The 18,823-nt window shown below is 39.1% G+C and overlaps 1 protein-coding gene across 7 annotated transcripts in view; it reads right to left on the reverse strand.

Annotated features, from left to right (window-relative positions):
• DOCK9 (dedicator of cytokinesis 9) overlaps positions 1-18,823 on the reverse strand; it is a 196,197-nt gene that overhangs the window by 54,356 nt on the left and 123,018 nt on the right. For all 7 annotated transcript variants that reach the window (XM_061626573.1, XM_061626569.1, XM_061626574.1 and 4 more), the window contains 8 exons: positions 15,956-16,039; positions 14,282-14,393; positions 11,224-11,402; positions 9,999-10,115; positions 9,749-9,869; positions 8,242-8,375; positions 5,826-5,940; positions 1,614-1,680 (listed from right to left, as the gene is read on the reverse strand). In XM_061626573.1, the coding sequence (XP_061482557.1) occupies positions 1,614-1,680; positions 5,826-5,940; positions 8,242-8,375; positions 9,749-9,869; positions 9,999-10,115; positions 11,224-11,402; positions 14,282-14,393; positions 15,956-16,039 (929 nt within the window). The remainder of the gene's footprint in view (positions 1-1,613; positions 1,681-5,825; positions 5,941-8,241; positions 8,376-9,748; positions 9,870-9,998; positions 10,116-11,223; positions 11,403-14,281; positions 14,394-15,955; positions 16,040-18,823) is intronic.

Here is an 18,823-nt window from a genome sequence, read left to right on the forward strand (position 1 = left end):
CCTATTCTTACCATCAAGCACCCCAGCGGCCCTTTTAAGATCAGAGGTGGGCTTTCCTTCCATTAGAGCCAGAATTCATCTGGCCCTACTAAACTACTGGAGGGCCAGCTCACATCCTCCCTCTTCCAAGTCAATCCTAAAAATAGGCGTTGAAACCGCTTTGCTGGACAAGTTTTGGTCTTCTCAACTGGCTAAGATCTGTCAGTTATACCATATTCCTCAACAGATTCTATTAGACCAAACCAGTAAGTTAAGCCTCAAGGAGGCCATTTTTCATCATAGTGCTTGGCTTGATAGACTGACAATAATGAATTCTAAGTTCTCCAAGTGGTATGGCCTTTTCAAATATGATCATTGCAGAGCAAACTATCTGGACCAGATCTCAGTTTTGAAATTACAACAGCTCTCAGGTTCCAGACAATGCCAACTGCATCTTTGTCTGGCCGATATAATCCATGGATCCAGCGGTTATGTATCTGTGGAGCCCCCGAGGTGGAAGACCTTTCTCATTATTTGTTAAAATGTCCACTTTACAAACACCCTCGGGCCAAATTTCTGGATGGGCTTTTGCCTTGTGGGGGCCCAGAGCAGTTAGTTCCTTCTATTGTGTTTCTTCTGTCAGATACTGACCCGGAGATTTCGTACCGCGTGGCTCTCTTTGCCCTAGCGGCCTCGAAGCTTCGGGTAAAGTATCTAGCCGACAAGCAGTCGGCCTGACAGCTGCTGTACATGTTTTAATCCCTGCTTTTGGTGGGTAACGATAGCGCGTTTTGTATTTATAAATTTGTATAAATTATATGCTTATTTAAATTGCCTTCTGTACCGGCATCTCCTGCTAAGGCCTATGGCCAGGCAGTAAACAATAAACTGAACTGAAACTGAATAAAACACCGTGACAAAGATGTAAGTGTCAATATTGAGGAAGATGATCTGACCAAAAAGGTAAGTGCACACCTTATTCTTCACAGTTTTTTCCCCTGCCAATTCTATGGAAAGCCTAAAAGCATGTGGGTCCTCTTTAGGGTCAAGACAACAAACAAATGCACTCTATCAGGATCTGCCTTCGGGTCTACTTATGCTAGACAGGTCACAGTAGGAGCCTTTATGTATAGAAGGAACTCTTGAGCCCACCCCTCTATGACGGGGGCACCATAGAGAAGTATTCTTGTTGCTGCCTTGTAGAAGTACCTTTCCATGAAAGTTCACTACTTTGAGCATCTTCTCAAAGAGCTATACTTGATATGTGATCAATAAGGACACAGAATACACAAACAGGGTTACTTCCATCCTGTTTGAAAAACTTGAAATATTTGTTTCTGAAAAAAAAAACCCTTCAGTGCCCGGGTTAAAGCTAGTTTACTTCCAATTGCCTTCTGTGACATGGTATTAAAACTGTGAATTTGTGGAGATGTGTGCATGTCACCTTGGCAGCTTGTAAGAAAATGCATTACAGATTTCCCCATCACCATGACCTGATGTTTCTAAATTGAAAATTTTGAAAAGCTACAATGTTATATACAATATTTACCGTGGACTTTAAACCTTATGTTTTATGTTTTGCCTGAAAAACAGTAACTGTCCAATGTATTATAATAACAGCCAAATAAACTCACTCTGCAATTGTGAAAAAATCCATAAGTTCTGATGTTGAGGCCTTGTTCCAGTATGTGAAAAGAGCATCTACAATGTATAGGATAATAAAGCCATTAATAAAACATAAATATTACTGCTGTTTAGTTTTAAGGACCCAAAAGGCAGGAAACAGTTCATATGCTACACAAAGTAAAACCAGGTTTGAAGCTATACATCTATACAGTCTTCCAAATATGTATTTGTGATGCAATTGCACAGCCTATTAGTGCCTTATATAACAGCCAACACCACAAACCAAATTTCTAAGAACTAATTCAGCTTCTATACAGGCTTTCTATTCTATTTATAATTACATGGAATTCACAGTTGCATGAAGTAGAGACCATTCTGTCAATTTCTCTCTAATTTTTACAGTCTCAGGTTGTTCACCAGATTCCACAAATTTGTGGTTTTTTTCTAAAAAAAACCACCTAATGAAAATTGTTCAGCATTTCTTCTAATATACGCATTGTTGCAAGCAATGTCCCCTAATAAGAAGCATTTCTGTATTTTTACTCTTATATTCTGTATAAGGCATTTTTGGTGGGAGAACTGCATCACAAAATTTGATGAAGTGTGAAATCTGAAAGACAGATATGCTTTAAGAAGTATAAATTTTGCAGGTTTGCATTAAAGAGAACCAAACAGAACTCCTCCCCTATCCCTAGCTTGAACAAGACCAATTGTATTCAGAATTTATATGCTGCCCTTCAAAATGACTGCTTCTAGGGTAGTTCACACTATGATGATAACACAAAATCACTGGACTATAATAAAATAGTACAAAAGATAAAATAGCAAATAAAAATCAACAGCAGTATAGCAATCTCACCAGTTAAAGAGCTTTGAAAAACAATAAACGTTGCCTGGGACCAAAGAAACAGCAGAACAGGCACTAGGTGAGATTTCCTGGGGACAGCATTCTATAAATAGAATGCCACAACCAAGAAGGCTCTTTCTTTAGTCCCCACCCACCTTATCTTAAAAAGCAGGGGAACCAGGAGAAGGGTCTTTGCACATTACCTAAGTGTGTGTGCAGGATGATATGAAGGGCAGCCTTCCTTTAGGTACCAAGGTACCAAACCATGTAGGGCTTTTAGGTATGCACCAGAGCTTGGAATTGTGCTTGGAAAATGCCAAGAGCTAGCTGTAGTTTCTGGACAGTCATCAAAAGTAGTTCCACATAAAATACATAGCAATGGTGGGATTTAGCAGAACATGGATAACTGAGCAGGTTTTCCCTCTCTGTCCAGTAGGAGCTTTAGCTGGTGAAAGATACTCTGTGCCACTAACACAAGTTGGGTCCCCAGTGATAACAAGTGAGTTTAAGGTACTCTCCCAAGCTGCAAACTTGATACTTGAGGGAGACAGGAACCCCATCCAAAAGAGGGTTCCTACTTCCCTAGAGGGATGAACTACCCACCCACAGTACCTCTGTCTCAACTGGATAGAACTGTTGGTCTTACCTGGAGGGTACTTTTCTTTAAGTGAAAAGATGTTGTCAGGTGGGATGTGAGCTCCCTCTAGTGCTTGAAGGCAGGAATGCAGGTGATTAAGAGGACTTTGTTTCCAGCTCTTCTGAACCAGTTTACAACTATCAAAGCTTCTATGGCCAACATTCTGGACACACGTGGCCATCAAAAGTAATTGGAAGCAGACCCAAAACAAGAAAAATATCTAGGCGGTCTAGGCTGCCTATGGATCCAGCAGCACATACGTCAGCTGAGGAGTATGTGTCAATCTTATAATGCTTTGTAAAGGTGCTAGGGCTAGTCCTAGTTCCAGAGTGGCACACTTCAAGTAGAGAAGCATTTAAAGACAGAGTCAGCTTGTGCAGACCTTGCTGGGCATGCTGTCAATTTTGTGGGAATTGGCAGGTGCAAGGCCACATAAGCCAGTATGATACACACCCTAATGGAATGGAGCCAATGGGAATTGATTAACACTCAGGCTGTGGCTTGTGGCCCAGAGCTACTGGCAGGAAGGCACAGCAATGCAGAAGGCTACTGTGGCTAGCCAACAATACTTTGTAAAAGCCCCATGTTGGACATATGTGCTGGACTGGAGGCTCCTCCCCCAGGAGAACAAGTGTCTTTGAAAAGTGAGTGGTGGTTCTTCTCTTGGATTTTTTTCTTTTGCTTGTAGCTGACATTTCCCCCATAGATGCTATAACTAGTGGCTCAGAGCTAATGGGGTAATTATCTAATGCTCAGGGCTACTGGCCCAGAGTTACTGATGTGAGAAAAGAGCCTGTAGCATCCTATGTAGGTCCCATCTCAAAATGTATGTTGTACTGGTGGATTGATTAAGGTGGTCCCTGGCCACAACCATTTATTTATTTATTTAGTTTATATCCCACCTTTCCTCCAACAAGCTCAAGGTGGCATACAAACATGATTCCCCTCTCCCAAATTTATCCTCTGTGAGTAGGTTAGGCTGTGGATGCACTCCAGTGGCCTAGAATGATGTCTTGAGAAAACTGATGATAGCTACAGAAACCATTATGACAAAAAGACTGAGAGAGTATAGTGGAGGCTAAGAAGGAGAATCTTCCAAGCCCCAAAATCCCCCCTCAAAAGTGGAGTCCCATAGGGCCTTCTGAATGGGCATAAACCACCCCCTCCTCTTTGCTGTAAAGAGCAGGAAAGAGAACCCAACTCCCTCTTCTGTCCCACCTTTTTACTGCCTCTTTTTCTCTGTGAAAAAAGCAACTCCCCTCAGCTGCCATTATGGATTTAGAACTGAAGGCAATGGCCTCACCAGAGACAAGCACTGTCAACATGCTCTAATAAGCTTGAGCCCTCTTAGTTACTTAGCCATTTTTGAATTAACTGTAGCTGGGATGTTAAATAACCCTGGTAACAAAAAGTGATCCATCATAGCAACAGCACTTGGGCAAGCGTGTGGCTTATGACAAGCCCTTGAAAGCTTTAGATCTAAACATGCTTTTTATTCAGTGCTATAGTTTCCCCAATAGTTGCTGCAGCATTGGCCTGGAGCAAATGGGGATCCCTCATAGAATCAAAGAATAGTAGAGTTGAAACGGGCTATAAGGCCACTGAGTCCAACCCCCTGCTCAATGCAGGGATCCAAATGAAAGCCTCAGGAGTAGGAAGGCAAAGCTGCTGTGGCCGATGGCCAAGAGCTGCTGCCAAGTGGCGATATGAACACACAGAGCTGCTATGGCACTGGTCTGGAGCTCTGGTATGAAGCAGCAATGGTGGTAGGAAGGTAAAGCTGTTGGCTCAGAGCTTCTACCAGGCAACAATATGAACTCACAGAGCTGTTGCAAAACAGCCACTTGAAATAGGAGGGTTGAGTGTCTGCCAAGAAAAGGGACAGACAAACACGAGTGCAGTTGTGGTGGGAAGGAAGGGTTACCGAGGAAGCAGAAGAAAGAAGACCCCAAAGCCTAATGGCTCCACAAAAAATAGCAATAATACCCAATCCATGCCAAGATAAAAAGCGACTCTAAAAAGTACACACACAGCTCCAAACATTAATAACCAAACAAAACCCCACTTTTCAATGTCAAAAACACAGAAAGACAGATGAGTAGTAACAAAATGAGACCAACAGGCCTGCGCGATCATTAGCAGATGAGTGTGGGAACACAACTGCCCTAGAGTGAAGGCAGGAGTAAACTGGTTCAAAAGGGCCGGATACCAGCAAAGCCCTACGAATCAGCTGCATTCCTGACTTCAAGCACTAGAAGGCACTCACATTCCACCTGATAACCTCTTCACTCAAAGGAAATGAGCAGTCATCTTATGGGTATTTTTTGCTATCATTTATGTTGGTTTAACTTCCCTAGCAAATATCTGGTTGGAATAATGCCAAAGTCAAAGGTTTAAGATGAGTATTATTTTATTTATTTATTTATTAGATTTATATCCCACCCTTCCTCCCAGTAGGAGCCCATAATTTATGGAAGTGTCACAATTTAGCTTACCTTGGCACAACATTTTGATTTATTTTTAGTGCAGAGAATATAAAGTCTTGCAGCTTCAGTTATTCAAAGATAGATTTTGAATACTATACAAATAACGAGAGAATCCACCAGATGTTCTTACATTCCAAATTACACATGAAGCATAGCATGGCATATTACAGCCACTACACAACGGGTTTAAAAGACCAAGTTCTTGTATTAGCTCATCTTCAGAATTTAAGACATAAAACATTTTGCTTACCATCTGACATGCTTTTTAAAATATGAAGGAAACACATCAGTAGACTCCTGATCTCAGTTTGATCAAGTTTGTCACATCGAACTATAGAACTTCCCAAAGGGCAAGTATGTTGGTTCTGAAAAATACAGGAATACCCTTAGGTAATAGGCTTGTCTTAATGCACAAAGGCACAAATCCTGCATCTCAAAACTGAGACACAAATATATCTATATCTATATCAAAACTCATATATGGGTAGGTTAGTAAGACACATCAGGATAAGCTTTACCTACACACAATTCCTTTTTCACACATATTTCACTGCTACCTCTCTCAAACCTGCTATTTGTAAATAAAAAAAACTACATAATGATAAGAGTTGATGTAGGGAAATGTGTATCTTCTTCGGGGCAACTGGGAATTATCTAAAGATGTGTGGTACAGCCATGTCTCAATATGTGCTGCTTTTTATGTTATTTGTATGCTTAAATGCTGAACCATAAACAGCTGTTACTTTTGAGTCCCAAACTACAATAGCTAAAGTACCACACTGGAAACAAGCACATACATACACACAGTATAAACCAGTGTGGAATTAGAGAAGACGATGAACATGGAATGAAGTATAATGGTATATACTTTAACAATAAACAGAGCTAAAACAAAGAATACACCTTCATGACTGATCAAAATTGTATAGGAACTACAAAGTATAAATGTATGGAAGGTTTAGAATATCTGATATGCATGCATGATCAGATATCTTCCACAGTACTCTTATTTGACACACAGGAAGCATAATATCACACAAAAGACAAAGACAGTCAATGTTTATACATGCATGAATAAGCCTTAAAGTTGTTCCAAGCCTCCCCCCACAATACTTTCTACTTTTGAGATTTAAAAAAAACCCCAATACGCATGCACTGTAGTCTTTCAACACTATTAAGATCTACTCATGTCTTCTGACTTCAGTTTCTGAGTTGTAAACACTTTTTGCCATGCTTGTTACTGTAGGAAAGCCCTACCCTTCATGACTGCAGGCCCACAGGGGAAGTTGGCTTGAAACGAATCAGCAGAAGTTCAAAATCTTATCAGCCATGAGAAAGGCTTAGAAGTAAATCAGCAAAGCTAAGCTGATCATAAAATATGTATTAAAGTATCATGAAATATATATTAAAGTAGCAGACATATCAAGAAACCAATATAACTTGAACATATGACTTTCAGAAAGGCTACAGAAAGTTTTAAAAAGTCTGCACTACAGTCAATTGCTTCACACTGCAAATCAAGCCATTAACATGAAGAAAAAAATAACCAGATGACAGTTTTGCCAGTTAGAAGTCGACTTATAATATACAGATCATCAACAAATTTGATGTTTCTTTACGTTTCAGTATGCTATGATATTTTCAGCCACTTGAGCTACTGTTTTCTCTGCAGTATAAGCTTCCTTAATGGTTTGGCAAAACTGGCAACAAACTGCACTCAAAACGTTCACTCAATAAACCACAAAAAAAGAAATACTTCTTGTAACGGAAGAGAGACAATAGTATTAAAATTTCTCTCTGGTGAAGATGGAACTGTCAATAGTGATAAATCCACTGTAACACGTTTTTTCTTTGATGACTGGTAGTGTTCTTCTTCCTCTCCACTAGTACATAATGCATGAGCAGAATGCCTTCTGAGAAGTTTCTCCCTCTGCCACAAGGCGGCATGTTAGAGTTAAGAAGAAAACATTAAACCATGTTGTGACTGCCACAAGATCCAGCCTCTAAATGATAGAAATATGCCAGGCAAAATGCAAATACAACTGAACACCAATTAAAGAGGCCAAATATGCTTGACTATTAGAATTAGTTCACCGAACACCACTATGGAGAATATTTTGTTAATGGGTTTATACCAGTGAGCTAAAATACATAGGGTTGTAGCCAACGATAGTCATACTCTGAGTAGACCCACTGAAATTAATGGACCTAAGTTATGCCCTTTAATTTCAATGGATCTGCTCTGAGTATGACTAGTGTTGGATACAGCCCTTAGTGAATTAGAGTGTCCTTCAAGGAATAAATGCTATTAGAACATATAATTTTTTTCCTGTAAAAAGGGCATTTATGCACTGAAAAATAGCCTATATATATATATCAAAGAGCTCCTGCTGGGAGGAAGGGTGGGATATAAATCAAATAATAAATAAATAATATCGTGCTACAATATATTCAGATGGTGGCATTGTTTCCTCTATAGCTACATGTTCATTTAAGTTAACAGTGGCCTCCTCTAATAACCAGACACAGTTTATTCAATGTGGTATAAGAGAAGAACTAGAAATGGCTACTCATTTTCCTTCAGTGGAATCAGTTACATGTAGCAAGAAAGCAAGATGTATGTAGAGGCTTCTGTCATGGGAACAAATGTACAAAAGTGTTCTTACCTTTTCAAGGGAATTGCTCTTTTCACTATGTCTTTCGGGAAGACTGTTTCCTGAATCTGTACTTATAAGAGAGCCTCTTGAGTCTGCATTTCTCACACAATTAACATTTGGTGTGGAAGAGGTATATGGGGATGCTGAATAATAAGATGGTAGAAAAGGGGCACATTGTATTTATTATGATGATGATGACGACCACTACTACTACTACTATTACTACTAATTAGATTTGTTAGCCGCTTGTTACCCAAAGGCCTCCAAGAGAATTATAACACTGTTAGAAACACACAAAAAATGTTATACCATAAAATAGAACAAAAACAACTCCCATAACAGTTTTGGCAACACACTACTAACAAACAATATCATCTTAGATGATCAAAAGCCTGGGGAAAAGATATGTCTTGACCTAGCACCAAAATGTTGTCAATAAAGGTGCCAGCTGGACCTCACTGGGGAGCACAGATTGGGAGCAACAACTGAAAAGGCCCTCTCCCTTGTCACCACCCTCTGATCCTCTCTGACAGGGAGTCTCCAGAAGTAGTATAGTGACAAATTCAGAAGTGCAGGGTCCCTTCAGCCATGTCCCTCCCCCTTTTTTTGCTGCGGGGTTGAGAATGAGATCCTTGTTAATGCCTTCTCCCACAAAAGACATCCCTAGGAGCCAATAAGCATGAAAGGAGAGAGTGTTAACTACTGAGAAGACACTTCTCAGTGGTTGACTCATCTCCTTTCACTCTGATTAGCTCCAATCAGCAAGAAAGGTCAAGGAAGCACATTACAAGATTCTTCTCAGTGGCTAAGACACTCCCCTATCATGCTGTTTGGCTCACAGGATGCTGGGGACACAAGGACCCTGCTGGGAGCCTGCTCCCAAAAAAGTAAAGGGTCTAAGACCCCATGAGACCCTGGACAACTACACCCCTGGTCTCCAGTAGTGAGATTCAACCCACATTCATCTGCCCCTCTCTCGTTCAACTGACCCTTCCAGTATATATGCACTAGGCAGAAACTTGGCTTGCAAAGGGCTTGACTGTTGGATGCATGTGTTAAAACTGGACAACAGTATAAAATATCAGACTGCATGGAAATACTGATCCATTTCAGTTATATGATTTAACACTGTTTATATCTTTTAGACTTCATTATTTTATATCTTCATTAGTTCCTTCTTTCCTCCAAGGAACTAATAGTGGTATATGTGGGGGCTATCCCATTTTTCCTTATAACCAACTGGTAAAGTAGGCTATTAGGCTGAGAGAGGATCACTGGAGCAAGCTTTATAACTGTTTGGAAATTTGAAACCAAGTCTCCAAGGCCTAAGTTCAAACTCCATCCACTACACCATATCAGTATTTACACCCCCCAAAATACCTTTTTTATTTCACCAACAGAAAATCTACAATCAAAATATCAGATTTTACTTCTTATGATATACAGTATTTTGATGTTCACAATGAGTCATTAAAAGCTTTAACTAAAACTAATGTAATTTTTCTTAAATGGTTACCAATGCCTGATATTGCACCAAACACATCCTTGTGAAGGTTGTTATCAAGTGTATTCACAGATTTTTGAGGAGTCACCAGTGGGTTTGTAGCGGGTAAGCTAAGCGAATCATCTTTTGTACTCTGTTAAAACACAAATGAATTATTTCACTTCCTTTGATAAGCTTAACTTTCATGTTAAAATTGTACATTTGTACATTAGAAATTATTGTTTGAAGCTTTAAGGTTTCAGCAACAAAAATATTTACTCACACTGCTAGAAGCATTAATAGGAAAAGGGGAAATATCCTTGACATCAATTCGATGGACGTTTTCTACCAGCAGCCCAAATGCTGGCAAATATAATGTAGCAATTCTCGCTTGATGGCTCTGTACCAAAACATTTTATTTCTCATTAATTAATGGAAACAACAAGCACTCACCTTTTGGACATTCACTATTGTGGAGACAATGTTCTAATTTGGTTTCTGTTTCTTGCATATTTAAGAAAAGCCCTCAAATATATCTTTTTTTGTAGTTTGGTGGCAATCACTATAGTTTACAAGTTTATTGAGTCTGTTTACTGTTTCAGCATATAGAAAACAACCATGATGTTAGTGATTTAGAAAAGACTTCACAAGAATGGCAAAGTGAGAATTACAATGTCTGTGAGCAGCAATGTATATATTTAGAGCAAGAAGCATATTTTGAATTGATGGGTTAGTAAGCCTATCTCTGCCCAATGACTCACTCTGGCATGAGCTGATAACACAAGGAAAAGCTCTTTGATCAACTCTGCCAATGTTCTCAAGGCTCAGCTCACAGGCTCCTTACTTATTAAAAAAAACAGCTGTGCTGCACACATAGGCTTCTTCTATTCACTGCAGAGTTGGAAAACATTCCCACTGAATGCAGAGCAGTGCAGTAAGTGGAGAAGCCTGTATTGGCTATGAGATCTGCAATTACCATTAGAGCATGAGTGGGGGAGCTCTGGGATTAGATAGAATTTACTTCAGCATATACTCATTACAGTTATGTTCTAACACACACAGACTTAGATATTAAAAGTCAACTTAAGGAAGTTCACAGAGGGAAAAATTTCCATATCCTCCTCTCCTGCTGTCACCTGTAACTTTCAAAAAGCTCTCCAGAAGGTCAGTGATTCCTCTTTAACAATGTGGGGATAGGGCATGGAGACTGTTTGAAGGAAGATGGGAAGGGAAACTTTCCTCCTGTGAATTTAAGTTAATTTATCTAAAGATTGAAACTTAATTTATTTGGGGTGATACTTCCTTCTAGTAACAATCCCACGTACCACATCCCACATTGTTTTGGAGGGTCCCCTCAACAATCCAAAGATGATTTTCAGGGGGCTGCAATAGGGAGGAAGGGATAAAAAACTTTTGTTCAGTTAACTTCCTTAAGTTAATTTATCTTAGGATCCAACCACAAAAAGTTTATATAATTAACCAAACAAAATTTCTGGAAATATGCTCACCCTGCTAGGATATCTGTCATCAAAAGAATGCTTTATCATCAAATTCTTCAAAACACTGATTGCAATTTGACGGATGTCTCTGAACTCTTGCAGTGCATTTCCCACTTCCCTGAGTAGCAGCCCTACCAAGAAGTGATTCTTGCAGAACTCATCAGATAATGAATAGTCAAGCTGAAGGTCTGAAAGTAAACACCATAGTTAAGAAAGGGTATATTCTAATACAGAAAGGTGCAATCCAATGCCATTTGTAAGCACCAAAATGTTCATTACATTCTATGTCATTTGTCAGATAATCAAACAGTGTATCTAAACATGATTCTGCTTTTTGTAATCTGAGCCATACCCCAAAATAAAAATATTTATGCTCAAATAAAAAATAAATTCAGTAATTCTGTTCTTATATTTACTTGGAGTACATGCTGTTGTTTAAGTCAATATCTTTCATGCTTTATGTGGCTACAGAGCAACATTTGCGTATTTTGTAAAACAGTTCAAATGGCCACACTTCCACACAAGTATGCTCCGATAAAATCAAGGAAGTGTGGGTGACCCAAGCAAAAGACCAGGAATTTGTGACAAAATAGAACATGCAGATTAAAAGGTCACTGGTACACCTAGAAATTCAGTGGCACTTTTAGTATCAAACGTCTGCTTTCTAACATCAGCTTTCCTATCTAGCCCAACCTTTAACTTTTAATTTCTTGGTTGGAAAAAATGTAAGCATCAGGCCCCCTAGAATGTGATGCTAGCTCCCATTTATTAAGATAGGACCAATCCAGTTTCCTCTAACGTTTAAGGGATTTGCACCATGATTTTGTGCTTCTTCAAACAGAAAATCCTTCACAATACGTGTTAAAAGAAATGCTATCAAATAAGGAACTAATCTCACAGTAGTTTCACTAATGTTAGCAACAGAAGTTTCTAGGAAAGCATTTAATGAGATGTAAATAGCACTGGAAGACTGGCTAAAAAGGCTTTAATGGCTTTTCCTTAGACACTGTAATGCAGAAGAGAAGCAGGAAGAAAACATTCCCCACAACTCTAGCACTTTAGCTGGAGTGAGCATCTACCATCTGTGTCTGCATTTTGGGTACAGTGGGAGGCTGATGATACACCTTTTGGGGACCCCGGAACTAATGTTTCCTTAGAATCCTGGGCTATTATCTCTGAATGCCTCACTTCATGCATAAACATTTCATTCCATTGGCCAATAACACTATTAGGGTGCAAATGTGTATATAATATGATGAACATGTAGCAAGATAGCATGAGTCCTTTTAAATTCTGAAAACCTGAACTTTCTCTTTTAAAGATAATTTAATATTTATAACTGGTGGAGAACATTAGATAAACAATTCATTGCCAAATCCACAAGAGTCTTCAGTGAATCTGAGGGCTTGTCCACACTGGAGTTTACTGTGTGTTTACAGCTATTTGCATTCCCATTTAATTTGGGTAGTCCACATGATATTGCCCTCAAACAATACCAGTCTCAATGTTTTCCCCCTGTAAATTCAGGTTTACCTGATACAGGGAAAATCTGATAAGTTGGGGAAAATCAGGCTCCAAACTGCTCCGGTCAAGGTTGCAGATTGTTTGTTTCCATGTTTTGGGGTTGGTTGGTCAATCATCACTTTTCTGCTACTCCCCTTTCCATGCTTTCATTTCCTTTCTAGCACTGCTCATAACTATTTCCTGCACCCTCCTAAACAGAGCCCAGCCTTTTTTACCTGAAAATTTCTACACTAGATGTATTTTGCAGTGGTCCTAACTATTTCATGTGCACTCCTGAGGAGCACAGCCACATACATACATACATAATTCTTTTGATCCCTCAGATTGTCACAAAACCAGAACACTGCATAAGTAAATTTACATTTGCCTGTGTGCTTTTGTGCAATCCCTGAGCAGGGAAAACTTTTAACAAACAAGTCGTGAGCGCAGCTATCTCCATGTATCCCATTAGAAGGTGGGGCAAACACAAAAGGGAATGCCTACTGGTATGAACAGCAAAGACCAAAGTTGCTCCTCATATACAAATTCAAATACTTGTGGGTATGGACCACTACAATCTAATGTGAGTGGGGAAAAGGTGAGTACCAGCTAAATAATGTTCAAATGTGGGCAAGTCCTCAGCCATTCCAAAAAGGGTTCACAACTAATTTTGCCCCTGCTGCCCCACAATTAGCATCAGTTGGCTGACCTACAATAGGAAGGCCAAAGAGAGCTCAGTCATGCCCAGAGGGCCTTTTTCCCTTTGAACAGCAGGTCATGTCATAAAATGCTTTTGAGAATCCCTTTAAGACTCAAAAGGATTCTGAAATGCAGTGTAGGGAAACTGTAGTTCAAGAAACACAAGCATCTGTTGCAAGCACAGAACTGCTGGAGATGGCTACAATAAAAAAAAGTAGGACATGCTTCTTGATTCTCTGGCTAAGGCTAGAAAGATGAACACTTTGGAATGTTTTCTATCAATTTATAGTGAGATGTTCGTGTATTTTCAGTTTGTTTCCAAATAAGCTTGTTATGTCAAATTGACTTGAAACATTATTTTTTATATGCAGCAGTGTAGCTTGACTCACAAATGGAATTACTACACATTCTTCATTTTTGCACAAATCACCATGGTTTTTAAATTAGAAAATCAGCCTAGGATCAAACAGCACACTCCACACCTACCTATAGGAGTGTCATGGGATTCCACTGTTGGTGAAAGAAAAGCTAATTCAAAGGAAAAAAGAAGCAAAGCAGGACAAAACCAATAAGTAAAGCAGTAAACAGTTTTTTTTGTTCTGAGCAAGTGAAAAGAAAGTACACTAATGAGACATTCTTTTGGCATAAAGTTCTCTCTCTCCCTTTTAAACCAGGACTAAATTACTTACCTACCTATTTTCACCGTATCACTTTATTAAACAAACTAGTGAGAATCAGAGAAGGAAAAGAGATAAAAACTCCATTCCACAATTAAACCTTCAAATCTTATATGACTTGAGCTATGTATTTCCAATATGTTTAATGTTCCATCAATGTCAATTTAACTTTTCAAATGTAAATTTACCTTGATATCTCTGAATCCTGCCTTTTCCAAATGGCATAGGTAGATTCAAAGGAATGTAGTGTTCATGATTACATATTACCCGGAGAAATTCAAATTTGAATTCAAACAGGGTCTGCAAAAATATTTTGAAGTTATAAGAACTATTGTTTAACAAAATTAGCATATTTTAAGGAAATAAGCAAGACAAAATATTATTTATTTACTATTTATGTCATTGGTTGGTCACCTCCCACCCATCTGTCTCTAGGTGACTTACAACAGATTTATTATTATTATTATTTATTTATTACATTTATACCCTGCCTTTCTTTTTTCATGAAACCCAAGGCGGCTTACACATGGTTCCCAGGCGGTCTCCCATCCAGGCACTGACCAGACCTGACCCTGCTTAGGTTCAGCAGGGAGCTGGCCGTATGTGCCTTCAGATCATAGCCTGGGACTATTTAAAAACATACAATATAAAACAGATTTTAAAACACACAATATAACACAAATGAAATATATATATAAAAACGTAAAACATGAACTAACGAAAGAAAACTATTTCTAACATTTTGCTCCAGTGCTTAGAAAGGATGATTGAGACCCCATAAGAAACAGCACACATGATTTTTCTTTTATCTTCCTAATATGATTTGAAAATTTAATTTGTGAAACACAGCAGCTTTTGATGTAATCAATTTCCAGCTTACACATGGTGAAATTTTGCCTGCTTTTTGAGATAACTAATGATTTTCTTGGAAATAAAAGCAAGCTGAAGAATGGAAATGGACTGCCTTCAAGTCGATTCTGACTTTTGGCGTCCCTATGAATAGGGTTTGCATGGTAAGCGGTATTCAGAGGTGGTTTAAGCCATTGCCTTCCTCTGAGGCTGAGAGGAAGTGACTGGCCCAAGGTCACCCAGTGAGCTTCACGGCTATGTGGGGATTTGAACCTTGGTCTTCCAGGTCATAGTCCAACACTCTAACCACTATGCCACACTGGCTCTTCAAAGAAAGCTAGTTACTAGACATATTAAATATAACTAGGAAATAAGGATTACTTGCTGAAAAAAACATGTATCAGAATACTACTTGCTTGCTGATGCAGGCAGAAGGTGCAGGAGCAGTAAATGACAGAGGCTTTCATGGTATAACAAAGCCACAAGTTCACAGAAACCTAGGTTTAGAGTGGTATGGGGTAAGGATATAGTCATCGTGTAGCCCATATGTTGTTTCATGCCTGGGTCCCAGCCCAGTGCCAGGACCATAAACAAAGAGTTGAACTTGGTGTGGACCAGCCCAGTGGGACCCTCAAGCAAACATGGATTGCTGCCACCCAGTGGCCCCCTGAGCTGAGGTTTTAGGTAGAAGAAAGCAGTCCAAGTTCCCTTAAGAGGGCCCCCTTAGTGAGAAGAAGGGTGAGCGGACCAGACAAAGGGATGTCTTCTGTCTGGTCTGCCCCAGGCACTCCCCCCCAATGGCTTCCTGGGGAAGACTCGCTTGTGCAATGCACAACTGTGTGCCAGAACTACAGAAGGAAGTATGTAGAGGACGAGCCTGCCCCATCCACTCCAGTCACACAGGGATGCAAATGGAGTTCTTCAAGTAAGCTCAAGACCCTGGACTAAACATGAAAAACCAAAACAGTGACTACGTTATTTCTTACAACAGAACTACTTCTGTAATATGGTACCTTTGGATCTGCTGGAGCAAAGAAGCTGATATAGTTATTAATTTGCTTGAACACAAATCCTCTGTCCATAAAGGTGAAACATCTCTGCAAAAGGGTAAAAAGTCTCAAGAGCATTCTAAAGGCAGAGTAGCTAGTAAATTATATTTTAATAGCTATTTCCAAGAAACATTCTATAAAAACTAAATTAGCTTAGTAGCATACAGATGCCAAATATCAGATTCTTAACAAAACATGCCTCATAAATTGTGCATTTATAAATTAAAACAAAGATTTAATGATGTTCTAATCTGAATTACTTATTGTGAACCACATTCTAAACAGGTTTTTGTTAATCACCACATAAGATGAGCATAATCAGAATCTTATTTGTCACAAGGCACTTTTTTAAAAACAATAGATTCATAATTTTTACTATCAATTCAGGGACAATGATAACTGGCAAAATATGTCAGAACCATAGGCGTTGTATTCCAAAAGCACTGCACTTTTTATTATCTTAGTGCCATCTATAATTAAAAATAGAATATTCAGAATCAGTTTTGACAGCAAACATTAATTTTCATTATCTATTTTCAAAATGTGAAGCTCCTAAGGGCTTTAGGCTTATATTATGCCAGGGAACCTCTACAGGTCAACTATGCTAAATCTAAAATTTTGATTTTAAAACTAAAATTTTAGTTTTTGGGAAGAGGAGGAGGAACTACTGATTAGATAACCAGCCACCTGATCAGGTCAAAATGTGTAAGTAATTGGGTGTGACATTTAAAAAGCTTAGGATCCTGGTCTGCACACCTGAAAGTTACAGCTCCAGAAGCCAATGTAACTGAAAATGCTACCCTCTGTTTTTCAGCTGGTCCACGTGGGAAGATGATGGTCCCTTTAAAAGAGCTTTAGAAAGGTAAATTTCTTCCCCAGATGTTACAGTAGGGCCCCACTCATACAGTGGGTTACATTCCGGACCCCCGCTGAAAAGCGAAACTCATTGAACAGAATGGTGCGCGATGCCCAGAAACCTCCATAAAAGCAGAACAAGCGCTGTATGAGTGGGGCTTTAGTCTAATTGTGTCTAATTGAGACTGCTGCATTAGCAAAGCGCTGTAAAGCGAAGTGCCGTAAAGCAGGGGCCCTACTGTATATGGAGCACCAGTATTGGCCCACTCCAATATTGCAGCATTCAAATCAGCACAGCACAAGTTTCTATCCCAAGTACTAGAGAAGTCCCTAGATCTACCTTTAAGGCAGCCTTTCCCAACCTTTGGGTTCCCAGGTGCTGCTGGACTACAATTCCTATCAGCCCCAGCCAGCATGACCAATGATCAGGAATGATGGGAACTGTAGTCCAGCAACACGTGGGGAATCAAACGTTGGGAAAGGCTGCTCTAAGGTCATAGAGATAGCTTTCCACTCAGTGGGAATACTTGTTCAGAAAGCAGCCATCTTCTTTTAGCTTAAGATAGCCTTTGAGCTGGCTTCACCTTTAGTGCTATTGGTATACGAGGACATGGGGAGGGACTCTTAGACAGCTATGATGTGCTCACTTATTTCTAAGCTAGGCTTTTCACTGGCCCATTTGTCTGCAAGGGGCCATGGTGGTGCCCAAGAGAGATCTCAGGACAACTATATGACATTAATATTCAGACTATGATGGCACTTGCAGCTGGATGCCACTCCAACTTGTTATATTAAGGTTTTGCTATACTTCCTGGAATGGTGCCCCAGTACCTGTCCCTTATCTGATCACATGAGCTGAAATGGCTCTGAACTAAATATAGATTGAACTCCTTGCCGTTAATGGAGATGAGCAGATGCTATGGCGTTCAGTACAGTGTGAACAGATATTGGCCAGCTAATTGCCTTAAGGTACAGGACATGGTACATTTCTTAATGGAATGTACCTTGTACTCTGATTTGAGGACTCGGTATCTTGAGCTCTTATTAGCAGAGATTATCAACAACTCCCCTTTAAGTGTGACTAATTTTTACTGGCTGGCACAGACTACTATAAATCACACAGAACTGCCAAATTTGTCAAACCGGCCCTGGGAAAGATGAAGACAGGGAAGATTATACATACTAATATACATCATCCAGACTCTGTAAGAGAATGCTTGTAAAGATCTAAAGTTCAAAATCAACCGTAACAGATGCAAATGTGTCTTACACAAAGTTAGGATATGTGGTCATTACAATTACAATTTATACAAGATTTTTAAAGGTTTTTTAATACAAACAATAACAAACACTAATTCATACATATGAAATTTTTAAAAAACAAAATTGTCTCCTGAATCAAAAGGGCCTAAGTCTTTAGACCATACTAATGAATGAATACACACTTCTACTATAGTGCTTTTGTAAAAGCTGCTGGTTATCTTGCTTGTAGATTATAATCTGTGCCTCAATGGAGCAAGATGCGTATATTGTGGCCAGACGCGTTTCAACTTGTGTGTCTTTATCAATGGCCTTTCATTGATTTCAAGGGGGCTTTAACATGGAACTGGATAAAAAATGAATTAATGGAAATGCATCCATCCTGTACCTATTACTCTTTATCCAAGTGAAAATTTGTTAATATGTGTTTGAAAGGCCATTGATAAAGACACACAAAAGCACTATAGTAGAAGTGTGTATTCATTCATTAGTATGGACTAAAGACTTAGGCCCTTTTGATTCAGGAGACAATTTTGTTTTTTAAAAATTTCATATGTATGAATTAGTGTTATTGTTTGTATTAAAAAACCTTTAAAAATCTTGTATAAATTGTAATTGTAATTACCACATACCCTAACTTTGTGTAAGACACAGAGAATGCTTGTAACCAGCTTTTATTATGGTAATACATTCCATGAGTATTAATTTTGATGTTTT

This window comes from Rhineura floridana, chromosome 5 (assembly GCF_030035675.1).
Source record: "Rhineura floridana isolate rRhiFlo1 chromosome 5, rRhiFlo1.hap2, whole genome shotgun sequence".
Classification (NCBI taxonomy): domain Eukaryota; kingdom Metazoa; phylum Chordata; class Lepidosauria; order Squamata; family Rhineuridae; genus Rhineura; species Rhineura floridana.